The sequence below is a fragment of the Dermochelys coriacea genome, chromosome 9 (genome assembly GCF_009764565.3).
Source record: "Dermochelys coriacea isolate rDerCor1 chromosome 9, rDerCor1.pri.v4, whole genome shotgun sequence".
NCBI lineage: Eukaryota > Metazoa > Chordata > Testudines > Dermochelyidae > Dermochelys > Dermochelys coriacea.
In genome coordinates, this window is record NC_050076.1 from 99,970,109 (window position 1) to 99,983,979 (window position 13,871).

General features: G+C 40.3%; 1 protein-coding gene across 8 annotated transcripts in view; it reads right to left on the reverse strand.

Moving 5' to 3' along the window:
• Positions 1-1,664: 1,664 nt before the first annotated feature.
• The window catches only part of LOC119861147 (integrator complex subunit 6-like), a 52,923-nt gene continuing 40,716 nt past the window's right edge, over positions 1,665-13,871 (reverse strand). For 3 of the 8 annotated variants that reach the window (XR_006274040.1, XR_006274045.1, XR_006274046.1), the window contains 9 exons: positions 13,386-13,496; positions 11,600-11,815; positions 10,988-11,111; positions 10,230-10,372; positions 9,628-9,859; positions 5,406-5,795; positions 3,142-3,235; positions 2,312-2,689; positions 1,665-1,946 (listed from right to left, as the gene is read on the reverse strand). Coding sequence is in view for 1 of the 8 variants with exons in the window: in XM_043491839.1 (XP_043347774.1) it covers positions 2,590-2,689; positions 3,142-3,235; positions 5,406-5,795; positions 9,628-9,859; positions 10,230-10,372; positions 10,988-11,111; positions 11,600-11,815; positions 13,386-13,496 (1,410 nt within the window). In the remaining 7 variants the exon portion in view is untranslated. Of the gene's footprint in view, positions 2,690-3,137; positions 3,236-4,602; positions 4,756-5,405; positions 5,796-9,627; positions 9,860-10,229; positions 10,373-10,987; positions 11,112-11,599; positions 11,816-13,385; positions 13,497-13,871 lie in introns of those variants that run through there. The other 5 variants (XR_006274041.1, XR_006274043.1, XR_006274042.1 and 2 more) reach the window with 5 other exon arrangements.

Sequence of the window (13,871 nt, forward strand, 5' to 3'; positions counted from 1 at the left end):
CTTGTTGTCCTAGAGTTACACTTCAGTTCATGACATAGCTGAGGCCATGTGTATTTTGGATGCCTGGTTGAACCGGGTTTCTCCTACTTTATCAATGAGTCTACAAGACTCATTAGCAGAGTTTATTTTTGAAGGTATGTCATTTCTTTCTTGGATAAATTCATACCTGATTTTAACAACAAGAACTCTTCTCCTTTAACCTTTCCATCTATATCAACTTGTACTTGTTTAAAAAAAAAAATTCCCCTCCCTCTGCCATTTACAGCTTATTAAGCTAGTCGAAAGTAACAAAAGATATTGTTCACTTAGGCAGGCAGGAGATTCCAAATCAGTCTGAACAAGTTAAAAGGCAAAGAGATCAGCTTAATGTGGCCACCTCTTGTCATGGTAAACACCAAATTCTGAATACAAACTATGCAATATGAATCAATATTCTGGATTCCTTTCCCTTTGTCTTATTAAAAATATAGGTTGCTGTCTTTTGAAATGGGGAGAACAGTGTAATGATCTTAATTAAAAGGGCCATAGAAGGAGGGTCACAGCTCTTAATGACTAGCCCTATGGGTATTTTGCTTGACTCATCCGATATTTTAAATTCGGAATCTTGACTGTATTTCTGACCATGGTAAGATACTAGGAACGAAAGTCTTACAATGAAAACAGACAACCTTCCGTAAAGATCCTGAAGAGATGCACTTGCACTATTTTGAGAGACATGAGGCAGCATTTAAGTGTACATCCAATTACTGTTATAACAAGGTATATGTGAAGATAAGCCCTTTATTATTCTATACCATAGTGAAGGCTTGCTGCTGGTGGATTTGTCTCGTTGATATTTTTCTGGCAGGGTCCGACAGCAAACTTGTATCTTTCAGAGTGGGGAGGCAGATGAGGGACAACGATTTCTGAGAAGGGCAGGAGGAAGGGAATTCTTTGCTTGTAGCCAAGTATAGCCTTGCCAGCTGAAATCCATTTTCCTTCACATTCTGCCTGGATGGCCAGATTCCAAAGTATACTTCTATTGCAAGATAGAAGCTTGTGGATACTTATGATCTCTTCTTCAGTTCCTTCTTCAAAACACAACCACTGTAGATGCAATTGCTTGAAGTTGGTTTGATTTCTACTTTATAACATTAACCAAATATTTACCAGGTCCTTTGTCGTACAAGCCACCTACTATTGGCATATAATTGGTACTTTATCTCCATTTTTTTTTTAAGCCTACTTGACTGTAGGTGTTGCAGTCGTCTTGATCCATCTGTTTTGTGTTCATGAAAAAAAGTGATGTTCTTTGTCCAAAATTGCTTTTTAAAGCTTGATAGTCAACTTACAGCACAGCCATTTATGAATGAAATGGGGGAAGATATTAATTTTGATAAGTGAGGTTTTGAATAAGCAGGGGACTTCCTAATGCATTTAATACACGTCCAAAGACACAACCTTACATTGGAAATGTTGGGAAGTACACAAATTCAGCAGCTATTTCCACGATCTGTGACTGAAGGGGAAAAGAATTTATGGTTAGTGTTGCTGTGCTATTTGCACTCAATTCTTACCAGCTCAATCAGAATGATCTGCTGAAACGTTAGTATTTTTGTTTGTACAGTCAATCGGAGGAACCAACACTTCTTGCTAAAGGACTCCTCAGTCAGATTATGCACTTATTAAAAATTAATAAATGGTTTATTTTATATATATACACACACACGTGTTCCAAAAATTCTTTTTGTACAATTAAAATATCAAATTAGTGATCTGGTAACAATACTGTTCAAAATAATCTCTTTTGTATGAACATTAAAATACATGTTTTAAAAGCGTTTCCTTTTAGTGCTTCCAAAGCACAGCGTGTGCCAAGGCCACCTGAAGAATCTCCGTCCTCCTCACAGGATGAAAGAGAACTGAAGTCGGGGACCTGGGAAGCCTCAGGTGCACTTTCATAATGTCTGTAGACAAAACAGAAGAGAGTCTGAGGTAGATTGTTTAGTGACCATCAGGTGGTAACAGTCACAGGGCTGTCTTTAGCTTTCATTAACACAGAATAGCAGTTTCTTTACTCTGATTCAATCTACACTGAAACTCAAGTTTATAGGCATGGCTATCAGTTCCTGGAAACATGACCCTTGTCTTTGTGGTGGCAACATGCAATATTACCACGTGGGTGTTTTTGGGAGGTTTTTGAACACACAGGATCTTTCCAAAGAGTGCAGACAGTGTGCGTGTTTGACAGGCCCCATTTTTAATGCAACCTGCTGCCTATAGCACGTAAATGTCTATCATGACAATGTTCAAATGAGTAAATTCTCATCACCTGCAGGAGGGGCAGCAATGGTTATTTTCTTCAGCCTGTTGAGCGAATAGCACCCTCCACAGGAAAAAAGCCACACCTTTCATAGCAAATCCTTAAGGTTATAGCCCAGCTTCTGCTGACAGAGGTTCTTAAAGTTAAAGCTCCACTGCTTCTTCTTAGACTCTGACAGTAAAATCACTTGACTGCCAAGATGGTGAGGGCAGCAGCCACGTCTTCCTTCATTCTTCTGTGGCACAGCAAACTCATCCCTGATCCGTGTGTCTTTTGCCGGTACACTGTTATCTACTGTTGACATGATTAACTCTGTTGGGTAGACTGCTGAACTCTATTTCCTCTAGTATTCTCTCTAAGTGTTGTATTAAGACCCGTTTTTTAAACCTAAGAAAGAGAGGGGGAGTAATTTAATGTTGGTTTAGCTCATATTAATTTTTTCCTTCCAAAATACAGTGACTTTCACATTAATCACCCATTCAACATACAAATGACATTTCCAGAGCATCTCTGCATCTTCAGTCAGAGATATATTGTAAATTTCTGACTTCATTATAGTACTTTAAATTAGAGATAGGCCCAAACTCAAACCCTGTTTCTTCAAGGACCCATTTCTACATTTTAAAAATCTACAACACTACAGAGCTAAGATTAAATCAAGGCAATCAATATTTTTTATGGAGTTACTTATTTTCTAAAAACAAGTTCATTAAATGACCAATATTTTGGAATAGAAAAAAAAACAAGATAATATTCTTGGAAAAGTTTTGATTTTACTGCCATATTCAATAAAAAAAAATAATCTGGGTTTTATATTCATTTGCAGTCTCTATACAAACCTTGCTGCTTCCTTGATAGCAAATTCAATGAAATATTTCTGAATTTCCATAGGTCCTTGCACTTCCTCAAGAAGAGTGAAGATTTTTTCATAATCTAAAATAATCCAAAACAGTTGTGTCAGTCAAGAGTGCAGATTTAAGAAACTAATCTTTCAAATGTGGCTTCAATAAAGATCATCCAAGAGAAGAAATGAGACTCATAATTTCGCACTTCTGCTATGTCTGAAAATATATGCAAGACTAAAGACAGAACATTATTTTGTGTGCAGAAAGTGTTTGATAGCAAAAATTTAAAAGCTACTGAAGTACTGGTTGACTTCAAGTGCTGCACCTGAGAAGCTGACTTCCACTGGCTGTCACTGGAAAAAGTAGGTTCCTGCAGTAAACTGGCCTGTTCTCACTTTATACACCACAAACTGTGCACATATGCCAAACTGCCAATGAGCCTCAACGCTAAATTGGAAAGACCATCTCTGGGAGCATGTTTAAGATTAGACTTGTGCAGGCAAGTTAAGATTCTTCCTTCAGAAGGTTCTCCATTTATGAAGCATTTGCCACGTAACCAAAATTTATGAAAGCTATTTTAGCCATTGCATTAAGATCACATGGCAGAACTGCGTAGCAATTAGATTAGATCAGAAGTGAAACCAAAGGCATCTTCCCTACTATTTCGTCATATTACAAAGCTACATATTTTGGCACGATTAATAGTTCCAGATCTAGAACAGCAGAGGAATTACAAGTTGGGACCAAGGTGCATTGGCAGAGTCGCAAGTAAACAGACTTCTACAGCCCACCAACCTGACCTATGATTGGTTAAGCCATTGCTACTGGTCTTTTCACTTTCATGAGTACTTCATGAACTCTAAAGTAAGAAGCTTTGGCAGGAGATTCATCATATATTAATATATGATTTTAATCTAAATCACCATTTACCGAGTGTAGATTTGATAACAGTATGATTAGACTGGCATCCTCTACCAAACAGGAAGCAAAGAAAACCCGACTCAACTACTCAGGTTCAACTTATTTTATATGTTAAAGATGGACTGAAATGCTTTTAAAAACAAAAGGTTGCTTTAAGATCTTACATCATTAACAGAATAAGTGTGTGAAACTTTTTGTGTTGCAGAAACCTCAATTTGCATAAGTGACAAAAAAACCCATTGAAAAATCCTCAGTTTGAGGAATTAGTAAGCAAACAATTACCAGAACCCAAGAAGACTGCATTAAAGAGTCCGCTGTTATTTTAAATTACTGTATTTATCATAATTCACAACATATTAGTAAAAGATTCTGTCACATCATTTGGAGAAGTAATTCATTTTTAGTCAACTACAGCAGCATGGTGCTATTCAATCTTTGAAAAGTGGGAAGAGTACGAGTGTGTATGAATCATAAGATATGCAGATCAGTGAAGTTCTGCTGTTAACTTCAAATATACTATTCAAGTGTTTTTACCTCCAAGACGTAAGCTCTGGAGCTGTTTTTGTCCTGCAAGGATGGCATAACCACAATCATCAAAAGAGGAGAGAGAGCTGCTTTTCCCCATAGGATTTTGGTGTTGGGGATAGCACTAAATTTTTCATGGAAGCAGAACTATGAACTCAGGTCCTAGTAGATTTGTAAGACTCAAATCACTTCTTTTTAAGTCTATCCATGTACTCCATTAATGATCTTAAAGTCTTTTCATGGGATTTTTTTTTTGTGTTTTTTTTTTTTTTTTTTTAAAAAGTGCATTTTACTTCACCATCAACTGTAAGGTTCCAATTATGGAACATTCCAAAACGTGCTAGTTACATATGCCTTCCCCTTCGGGACAGAAGATTGAAGGATATGGGACATATTGCAGCAAAAGTGCATCGTGCATACACAAGTGTAGCACAGCACAACGAAATGTCAGACTTCATATGTTCAAATAACTCAGTCCGTTTTTCTTGAAGTATGTCTTAGATGTGGAATTACGTAGTTTCAAAAACATAATTAGTGCTAGATAAAATAGCGTGCTTTAAAGGTGCTGCACCTTAAGTGTTCTGCTCTCATTAAATTCCATTCAACGTCCAACAATGTTAGGAAGTGTTTTCTCCACCATTACCACCCTTACGCCCCAATTCATTTATTCAAGAGTCCAAGAACCCCCCGCGCCCCAAAAATCACTGTATATGCAACAATTCCAAATCTAAGGGTATAAAACTGTATGTACTCTAAAGTAATGAATTCTATTTTTTAAGTAGGCCATACCAAGATAGACATTTGAAACTTACTTCTTCCAGGCTTGCGAACCTCCTTCATCACTTTTATTTTGATATCAGCATTGTTTCCTTCCAACATAGTATGTGTTATTTGCAATGAGTTTGGCACAGTCCCAGAAGTGGACTCCACTACCATTTTTTGGTCATCAACAGGCATGCTGTAATTTAGAGGTCCTCTAACAAGTGCATTGGTGGCAGATTTATGATCCAGTCCATCTTCACTTAAGCAATTGAATTCATCAGGCAAAGAGTCCAAGTCATTCGGTAGCAGATCATCTACCATAGCAGCAGGGATTGATGGAACCATTTGTGTAGACAATCCGTCAATTTGTTTGTCTAGCGACTGACAATTTTCAGCCTTCTTCCCTCCATTAGCATCTTGAACTACACTGCTGTTGGCATCTGTAAGTTAAATTATGCATCATAATCAGTTCATAATTAGCATTTAAAACAAGAATGGAAAGGATCTCTTTGGTCATCTAGTCTTATTTCCTTCACAGTGCAGCACTGTCCTTTAAAAGTCTAGGAGTTTGTCCACATGGCTAGTTAGGGTGAGGAAAACAGGGTGTGAATGTACAGCACGCTGGCCAGCTGCGTGGACCCTGTGACTTATTCAGTAAAAGTTCTGTAGTGCACTTTGATGTACTCCCGTAAGTAGCTGGGTAGACAAGCCCTAACTTGAAAGCAGTGGTTCCCAAACTGTGGGAAGCGGTCCCCGGGGGGGGAGGGGGAGGGGAGGCAGAGGAACATTGGGGGGGGCATGGTGCGGCCCCAGCCAGCCCCCACAGGGGCGGGGAGGGAGCACCACCCAGCCCCACCAGCTTTGTTCTGGCCCCAGATCCACTCCCAGCTGCGGCTGGGGGCACAAGGAGGAGATGGAGGCATGTGGACAGGGGTGGGAGGAGGAAGGGAAAATGCTTGGGGACCACTGCTCTGAAGTGATGGAATTTCCAGCACTCCCCTTGGGAGACTATTCTACCATTTTACTCATCTCATGGGTTCAGAGATTCCAAGGCCAGAAGGCCATGTGATCATCTAGTCCAGGGGTTCTCAACAAAGTTTTTGGTGGCCTCAGAATGTGGTCACCAACTCTTGCTGGTGGCCGCTATGACAATTTTTTCTAAAATACTTAATTTAACTTTGGGAAAAACAAATAAATATGCACATATACATATCCAAATCATAGTAATTTATTTATGTAGAGATTTTTTTTTGCAGACTCAATAATAATGTACAGTTGTCTATTCTTTACTGGACCTAAACTGAATAGAAACAAGTAAGGTGCTTTATATGTTGTCTTTTTTTGTAGTTTCTTCCCGCCCCCACACTTTTTTTTTTTTTTGGGACTTCCTAGCTTGTATGTCTGCTTCTGTGAAAAGTTTTATTTGTATGTTTGTTAATATCACTTTTCACAGCAGGGAACTTGTTAGCTAGCTGGGAGATAGTGAAAAGTGATATTAACAAACATACAAATATCACTTTTCACAGCAGACTTACTCAGCCCTGGCAAACCAGAGGACAAATTAAGCCTTGGAAGGGAAGGCAGCAGGGGCCAGGGGCAATGGGGAACTCACACCAGCTGCCTGCTTCTCTGGCATTTGTTGCTCCAGAGGGAGGCAGGGCCCAACCCTTCCTGGCAGCCCCAGGGGAAGGATGTTGCTTTATGCCACCCTCCCCTACCCCTCAGAAGACTGTAGCCACAGGAAAAGCCCATGGTGGCACATGCGGCCACATTTGAGAAATGGTGATCTAGTCTGACCTCCTGTATAATACAGACAAGAGAACTTCCTCAAAATATTTCCTATAGCTGATCTCTTGGAAAAACATCCAATCTTGATTTAAAAATGGTCAGTGATGGAGAATCCATGATGACCTTTGATAAATGGTTAATTACTCTTACCATGAAAAATGTACATCTCATTTCCAGTCTGAATTTGTCTAGCTTCAACTTCCAGCGACTGGATTGTGTTAGACCTTTCTCTGCCAGACTGAAGTGCCCATCAATACAGAATGAAATCAAGTAACCCCTTAATGGGGTTAAGCAAAATAGACTGAACTCTTTGAGTCAATCTAAAGGCAGGTTTTCTCATCCTTTAATCACTCTCATGGCTCTTCTCTGAACCCTCTCCAGTTTATCAACATCTTCCTTGAATTGTGGGCACCAGAATTGGACACAATATTCCAGCAATGGTTGTACCAGTGCCAAATAGAGAGAAAATAATCTCTCCATTTCTTGCTTTCAAGAAGTGCCTCCGCCACTCCTTCAAGACTGTAAGCTCTTTGGGGCAGGGACCATTTTTGGTTCTGTGTTTGTACAGCATCTAGCACAGGGGTGGGCAAACTACAGCCCACAGGCCGTGTCCAGCCTGTCAGGCCTTTTAATCCGGCCCTCGAGCTCCAGCTGGGGAGCGGAGTCAGGGGTTTGTCCTGCTCTGGTGCTCCAGCCAGGGAGCGGGGTTGGGGGCTTGCCGTGTGGCTCCCGGAAGCAGTGGCATGTCCCCCTTCCAGCTCCTAAGGGTAGGGGCAGCCAGGGGGTTCTCCGCACATTGCCCCCGCCCGAAGCGCTGCCCCCCACAGTTTCTATTGGCTGGGATCCGTGGCCAATGGAAGCTACAGGGGTGGCACCTGCGTACGGGGCAGCGCGCAGAGCTGCACGGCTGGCGCTGCACCTCCACGTAGGAGCTGTAGGGGGGCATGCCACTGCTTCTGGGAGATTTGGGGGTGGCACCTGCAAATGGGGCAGCACAGAGAGCCACCTAGTCATGCCTCCGCATAGGAGGCGGGGGGAAAGAAGGAGAGAACACATGTTGCTGCTTCTGGGAGCTGCTTGAGGCAAGTGCTGCCGGGAGCCTGAGCCCCTTGCACGCCCCCAACCCCCTGCCCCAGCCCTGATCCCCTTCCTGCCCTCTGAACACCTCAGTCCCAACCCAGAGCACTCTCCTACACTCCAAACTCCTCGTATCTCCAGCCTCACCCACAGCCCATCCCGCAAGCCAGAGCCCTCACCCCACCCCGCAGCCCAGCCCAGAGCCCCCTCCCACAGCTTGAACTCCTCATTTCTGGCCTGCATTCCCAGGCAGAGCCTCCATCCCGCCCACACTCCAACCCTCAATTTTGTGAGTATTCATGGCCTGCCATACAATTGTTATACCCAGATGTGGCCCTCAGGCCAAAAAGTTTGCCCACCCCTCATCTAGCACCATGGGGCTCTTAGATGCCATAATAAATAAATACTTCACCCTAAATTTCCCAATTTTATCTCCATAAAAGTATTCCTTCCCCTATTTGCTGTTTACACTCTCCTTGGTGATTTGTCCTTCCTTCCCTTTAAGAGTCACTTAGCCAAGCATGCACATATAATTTTAGTCTTTCCTCAAATCAATTCCTCAGAATAAATCTTCTCTACAGAGTAATGATCTGCAAGCAAATACATCAGAATAGCATCTTAGGACCATTACAAAGGTATCAAACTTTAAATTGTACTTTATCTTCAGATCTTAGATGTCCGGAAAAAAGGAACACCGAACAAACATATTAGTAGCCATCTGATGTCAAAAGAACAGACCTGGCCATTCTGAGGTTCCCCAATCTAAGTATACTTGGAATGTCACCAACATTCATACATTTTAAGGCCAGAAGGGACTACTATAAACTAGTCTACCCTCCTATAAAACATAGGCCATATAATTTCACCCAGTAATTCCTGTATCAAGTGCATAACTTCTGGCTAAACTAGAGCATGTCTTTTAGAAAGACAGCAAGCAGTTTTCTTCTGTCTCAGCATGCTCAGCGGAAACAATAAAGCTGGAAGAAAAATATCATTTCATTAGGAAATTAATGCTCATTTTCATTTGTTTAGTTTTCATTCAAGTTTCCTATGAATTTTGTTTTGTTTTTCCAAATGAAAAAGTTAAACCACAAATTTAACTGAAAAAAGGTTGATTGATTTTCCATTAGAAATTTTTCTGCACCAAAAATTTGTTTTTCATTAAAAACTATTTTTCATCAAAACTGCTTTAACAAAAAGATTTTGACCCGCTCTAAATGACAGCCCACTTGTTTACACCAACAGAGGAGAAACTAAAATCTTCTCACTGAAATTAGTTAAAACACTTGTAAAACGATGACATAACCCTTCTCCCCCTTTTACAAACTCATTTAGGTAGCCAATGGTTTCTTGCACTGGTACTTTCATCTGTAACCCAGCAGGGTTCTGAACTGCAGTTCAGCATACCTTTGTAACCTGGGATGGCTCTGAGATTAGGATAAGACGGTGATCCTGAAGCAGAGGGTGATCCTTTCCCGCCAACATGATTAGTTATAACAGGTGGTGACTGTGGTCTTCTCAACAGTGGCGACATACTGCGTCTTCTCTTTAGTGATGCTGGAGTGTTGGGGTCTCCTGGACGCTTAATTTTGTTCTGAGGCCCAGCAACAAATTCATCTGCTTCATCAATCATCATACCCTGAAAAGAGACCAGAAAGTTCTAATTGAAACAGAGATTTTCCACTGATATAACTTGAGTAAGGCTTCTCAACTCAGCTGGCTTTTAGTACTCTTTGTAGCCATCTGAAAACACAATGCCGACATGTCTAATATAAGGTGCAGTATTTCAAATGCACACCAGCTTAGAATGGAAAGCACTTACAACAAAAGCAACATGAGCCTTTGTATCTAATTCTCTTAGACAATGTACTTAGAGAATGAGAATGGTTCTGAAGTTGGAGAAATAACTCCACTCTCCACTTAACTGTCTGAAAATGTTATGGAGCCTGCCATATCATGTACTGATGAAAAATAGCTACAAATAAAGCAGGAATGTTGGTCCTCCCTACCTTCTTATCCTGTTTGAAAGGATTGCCAAATGTATGAAGCCTTTTCGGTTGGTCTGGATCAATCTCCCGAAGGGGAGAAGGCATCATCTTCAGGTATTCCTGGTAATTTCCCATTTGAGCAACAGGAACGCTGTGAAGGCAGTCTGCAGTGGAACAGCATAGCATTACTTAGTCTATTTTAAAACCAAGATGATGTAAAGAACATACACATTTTAAATTGCTAGCGTTAACCCTTATGTATTCTTATGGGCCACTACGGGGCTGATGATTGATATGGAGCACTAGGAATGATATGGCTGTCAAAGAGCTACATTTATTACTTGATTTGGACAGAAGGGATGAAGAGAAACAATTCAAATAACTTTTATCCCAACGTCATCCTTTCCAGCCCCCACTGTGAAGTGCCCGAGCACCAGCTTTAAGGAGGGCTGCGGTAGGCAAATTGGAAGTAGCATGCCCATCCCAGCCTCAGGCACTGGCACACAAAAAAAACCCCAAAAAAACCCAAAACACTTTTTTGCCACAGAGCTCTCCTTGAAGATTGTGTTTAAAATTTAAAGCAAGCACTGAATTCTCCTCCAGGGCAAAAGCTGAAGTGTCCCTTTGAAATCCACTCCCCAGCAAGACGAAGGGTGTTCGGAATAGCATCCAAGTGGCTCAGCATAGCATGCACAGACAGACACGTCTGGAGCACGACTCACTTCAGCATAACCCCAGTGTAACTGTTCACTGTTAGCAAAAGAAATGTAACTATTTACCTTCATCCTGTCCAAGGATAAGCTTGTGTGTTTTCAGCAGATTGGTTCTCATTCTAGTTAGCTGATCTAAAAGACTGCGACGAGGAATATCATAAGCATTTCTGAATGCCTGTGGCTTCAAATCCTAGTTTTAAACAAAGCATATACATTTCAATTAAGCCAACCATTTTCATCTACAGAGATAATGTACAGTGGAGGATTTTAACTATGTTTAAAAATTATTATGAAGCATGACTTCTCCACAGATGGACAGAATGTACTCTCATACGCTGCTCGCTTTACTGATCTCTATAGGACACATTTCAGTGCTAGTGCTCTCAGCTCCACTGAACTAACCACCATGAAAACTCCGGAACCACCAGATGTATCTTTCTGCAAAGACTGTCACTTTAAGATGATTAGTGTTTGTTCATTTATACTTTCAAAACAGACCCACAAAGCATCTGCAGAAAAACATTATCTCTTTTTCTATCCACATGTATGCCTAAACTGTGATATCAGTAACTTCTTAATTCCTTTTACTATACACAGAAGTTTTTAAGAGCAATTACTTTATGTGAGAGACAAGTACAAGGAGACAATTGACATGCACACCCACAGTATAACGTTTACCTTGTTTAAGAGTCCTATATGGAAGCCAGCAAATTCTTTAACATTCATTTCAGCCAGTCTCAATGGAGAGTCACCAGTGATCCCTTGTAGCAGCTGCTTAAAATCCCTGCTATGAACCAGGGAGAGGCCACTAGAGTGATTTTTCACTTTAATTCCAGTCTCTTGTGGAACTTTCTTACCCACCGAACCTATTATCCTCTCCGACTCAATTTTTGTCTAAAACGGAAATGCATGGTGTTAGAGAAACAATCAATAAGTATAAGTATAAAATTCTCAATTACTTTAAGAGATCAGAGTTATAGTTTGACTCCCAACTGCTTGAGGAATTGAGAATTACTTGTCCATGGAGAGTCAGTTTCTAGGCAACCATGCCCCACTATGCCAACACAGAAAATTTCTGCTTTTAGCTAGTACTATGGAATTAGAGGGGTTACAAACACTACTAGTTTTGCTGAAAGTCCAGCAGCAATAAAAAGGAAGGAAATAACTGAGGCATTTTTCTTTAAGGGAAAAATCTGAGTTGAAGTCAGAACACATTGTGATACTAGTATTTAAGATAGCAGAATTATCCCACCTCAAAAACTATATGGTTTCAGACTTTTGGGGTTGCTTTGGGGTTATTTTAAGTAAAGTTCACTATACAGGGACAACGGGACTGAAAAAAATCATAATTCATTAAGAGTTCTTCCCTAATTTTAAAGGGCAAAGCAAGTACACAGAATTTCAGACATTAGCTGCCTTTATTCCAATGTCAATATAAGGCACGTTTTTATCTGAGTCATCTGTTGTGATTTCTGTGAACATTACAATAATATCCTCAAGCCATTCTGATCCTATATACCAAGTACATAATAAGAATTTGTACAAACACTCATAAAAAATCCACCAGATGATTGAACATTCACTAGATGTAAATACATGCGAGAAGCCTGCTTGAAACTGTTCGTTTTTTGAGGTGGAGGGGTTTTTGTTATATTTAAAACTGCATTACTTCCCCAACACTGACCATAGGTTTTTAAATTACCTATTGCTAAATAATCTGATACTATTAGAATAATACCAAAAGATGTTGAGTAACAGCTCACTCTATTGGACAATGGGAAGATAAAGGGCATCTCAGAGAAGGGGACTGGAGAGCAAGACATCACAGGGAAAGTGTTTTCTCCATGCTGACCTTTCAAGAAAGAACTGAAGATACAGATTTGCTTTGCTTAGAGTTCCCTCTCTCACACACACACACACACACACACACACACACACACACACACACGATGGGAAAGGGGCTGAATGGGGGTAAAGCCAGATGACCCTGCCTCATGTAAAATTCTTCTTTTAATATCAACTTTCAGACAAGAGTGCTATTCCGTATGGCCAAACTTTAAACATTTTAGTAATGCACATCCAGAATAGACACTTAGTGCCTAAGTCTCCAATGGAGGCACCGTTTAAAGTGGCTAAGAACGAACAACTTATTTTAGCCAGAGTGAATATTAGTAGTAGAAATACCAAGTCTAGTTGGCAACAGTCTTTAAAGTAGAAATCAAACAGGTGCTTTAAAAGGTAGCTGGAAAAAACAAAACAAAAACCTCTCCTTCCCATCCCACTCTACTACATATAGAAATCATAGTGACTGGCTCCAAAATGGTTCAGGGGTTCATCCATATAGCTATAGAGAAAGTATGATACAACACCGGAAAACCCCATAGAGATTAATTTATTTATAATCTGACCACAAACTAAATAATAATCAGTGCACTTCTAATTGCAAAGGTTTTATCAATACTACCTGTTGGCTGAGTTTTTTAAGGTAAGAGATAACACTGTAACTAAGTCCACAATCTAAATTATCTGATATCAGATTTGGAGCTCCCATCATCCTTAGGGCTTTCTTTAATGGCTATAAGGAAAACAAAATACACAACATTAAGAGAATAAATCTTAAAAAAAAAAAAAAAGTTTTAAAAAATAAAGTATAGGAAACTAGGGCACTTGGTTTAGTGCTTTAGCTTTTTGCTTTTCAAAACTAGAATTCAAGTCTATTCAAGTAACATGTGTGATGAGTTTGGTGGTCTAGCTAGCTTGCAGTGGGCTTTACGCCACATTACCAGCATACCATGTAATATGGCACCACTGGCAATTTTCACTCAAAAGGTTCAGTACTAGAATAGCCGGGATGATGCAAGTCCACATAGAGGTGCATTGCCCAAGCTACATACAAAAGCTTATGTTGTGCACACCCTCATCTGTCTGGTCTGGCCAGTTCTGTTGGTAT